The sequence below is a fragment of the Hippichthys cyanospilos genome, chromosome 17 (assembly GCF_059441005.1).
Source record: "Hippichthys cyanospilos isolate Australia breed blue-spotted pipefish chromosome 17, RoL_Hcya_1.0, whole genome shotgun sequence".
Lineage (NCBI taxonomy): Eukaryota > Metazoa > Chordata > Actinopteri > Syngnathiformes > Syngnathidae > Hippichthys > Hippichthys cyanospilos.
This window is the reverse complement of record NC_142385.1, coordinates 2,485,001-2,487,500: the sequence shown is the minus strand read 5'-3', so window position 1 is coordinate 2,487,500 and position 2,500 is coordinate 2,485,001. Positions and strand designations below refer to the sequence as shown.

Here is a 2,500-nt window from a genome sequence, read left to right as displayed (position 1 = left end):
CTACCATGGCACCTCACCCTCCATCTTCCCTGTTGGCTTCTGTGAAATCAACAATATTGAACTAACCTCACCTCGAGGTACTGTCTACTCATATTTATTTAATTCTTTTAGATATTTCTATTGGTATTTGTTGGCGAAAAAAGTGTCTCAGAGCCTTTAAAATGTGTTTTGATTTGATAAAAGTAAAATTGTTAGTGTCTTTTTGCAAGCTTTTTTTGTGGTTTCAACTGACTCTTTCAGGATACACTAAGCTGCCATTTAAATGGTTTGACTACCTCAGAGAAACAGCTTCTATGGCTGCTCCTGTCAAGCTTTTTAACAAGGTAGGCTTTTATGGATTGCATGTTGACATTTCAGCAATTTGTGTCCGTCTTTATCTGCCTATCAATCGGTTTATCTATCATTGCCTGCTTTATCTGGTATCGGGCAATGGGGCCAGCATCATGAGCAGATACTGTAGGCCCAGACTTCCTCCTTCAAAGTGACTGTCCAACTTTTTGGGAGAATCACGAGGTGTTCCCGCGCCACCTGAGAAGTTGTGTCTCTTCGGCATGTTCTTTGCCTCCTCCCAACAAATATGTGATTTTTTTTGGGCGGGTGGGTGGGCACAATGTATTATATCCTTTTCTACAGTTTAAAATATTTAATTTATATTTTATTATATTTCTTATATTTATGTATTATTTATTTTTTTCCAGCATCAAACAATTCAGTTGGTCAAAAATGTTTCTAGTTTGAATAAAAATAAAAAAATCAATTTCAGGCATTTTAATGCGTTTTACGCTTTTTTTCAGATTCAGCTGTAACCTGTATAAACCCTGTAAAATGTTAACATTTGCTGAATGTTGATTTCAATTGCTTTATTTCTTTAGTTAATGTTAAAAGGATACAATTTTAGGTATACTTAAACAATTTTCACAGTTAACAATTCAATTTACAGTCACCGCAACATTTGAGGATGGTGCAAAATGTTTTCTCCTTTTGGGGTGGGGGCTTTGCAAAAAAAAAAAAAATGGAGAAGCACTTGCTTAGGGCGACATTTAGGAGATAATCGATCACAGGAAATATGATACACAAGCAGACATATATGATAAAAAAAATTGCATAATTTATACAAAATATCTATTACCTGTTTTAGACGATAGGAGTTCAAGATTATGTATAGGCACTTTACACACCCAACAGGAAATCACAGCATCTATATATATATATATATATATATATATATATATATATATATATATATATATATATATATATATATATACAGTCGGCCCCCGGCTTACGAACACCCTGATTTACGAACAATTCGCCTTACGAGCGTGGATCACGGAGATTTTTGTCCCCCACTTACGAACAACCTTTCGCCTTACGAGCAATCCGACATGCCAGCCATTGAGTATGTAAAAATGTTCTCGCTTAATTGCGTCAACAAATTCAGCAGTTGCGTCACTAAAATCATCAGTAGATATTTATGGCAACGTGAACGCTATTGCTCTTACAACGTCACACTGACTGTCTCACTCACGGTGTCTAAATATATTACCATTTAAGTGTAGTGTTTGTACAGCTAAAGGGAAAAACAGCTGACATGAAATTAAATGTGCCGATTGCAGGACAAAGAATTGTCATTGGTTTAAATGTGTGTGTTTTTTTTAAATTAATTGTCAATACATTCCAACCGTTTAAAAAAAAAGTGCGAATACAGTCGAACCTCTACATAGTGAACTTCAAGGGTCCGAGGAGAGAAGTTCACTATGAAGAGAGATTCACTTTATAGAGGTTTTCCTAAAATGTTCAGAATTCATTGATGAAATATGTGAATAATTTTTTAATAAATATGTAAATAATTTTATATACGTTTATATACGTTTTTTTTTTTAATAAATATGTTAATAAATATGTAAATAAATGTACAGTGCATAGCGCTCGACCAGCACCGGCAGCTCAGTCGTTAGCCAAGAGTTAGCAATTGTAGGATCGACGGAAGCCGCTTCGCCCGACACAGTCTTGCAGACGACGCCGTGTCGCAGTTTGAACTTCTCTAGCCAGCCTTGACTTGCTTTGAACGAAGTGTCTCCATAATGCTTAGCGAATGCCTCAGCCTTGGCCAGGAGCGTAGGTCCGCTGATGGCGACGTTTTTAGCTCGCATCTCCTGAAACCACAACAGCACTGCCTTGTCGACACTCTTGAATTTTATAGGCTTCATGCGCTTTGTGCTTCCACTAAGCTTTCCGCCTTCCACAAGTCGCATTATCTCTTCTCTCTTCTTCAGAATGCCACATATCGCAGCAGGCGAAGCATCGTACTCCTTTGCAATGGCATTCTGCTTCACTCCACTCGCACACTTCCGAATTATGTCGCACTTCTCCTCCAACGACAAAGGCGTTCGCTTCCGACTTATAGATCTAGCATCCATACTTTTCACGGCAGATTCCGACATCTTAGAATTTTCGGAGGGATGACCAGCGGAGAAACGCGTGCGCAGTGGACGGCGGA

General features: G+C 38.0%; 1 protein-coding gene across 2 annotated transcripts in view; it reads left to right on the top strand.

The window, feature by feature from the left end:
- Positions 1 to 2,500, top strand: part of mbtd1 (mbt domain containing 1) — a 67,727-nt gene that overhangs the window by 35,908 nt on the left and 29,319 nt on the right. For both annotated transcript variants that reach the window (XM_088438869.1, XM_088438868.1), the window contains exons 12-13: positions 1 to 77; positions 241 to 323. The exon at positions 1 to 77 is cut by the window's left edge and continues 71 nt beyond it. In XM_088438869.1, the coding sequence (XP_088294995.1) occupies positions 1 to 77; positions 241 to 323 (160 nt within the window). The remainder of the gene's footprint in view (positions 78 to 240; positions 324 to 2,500) is intronic.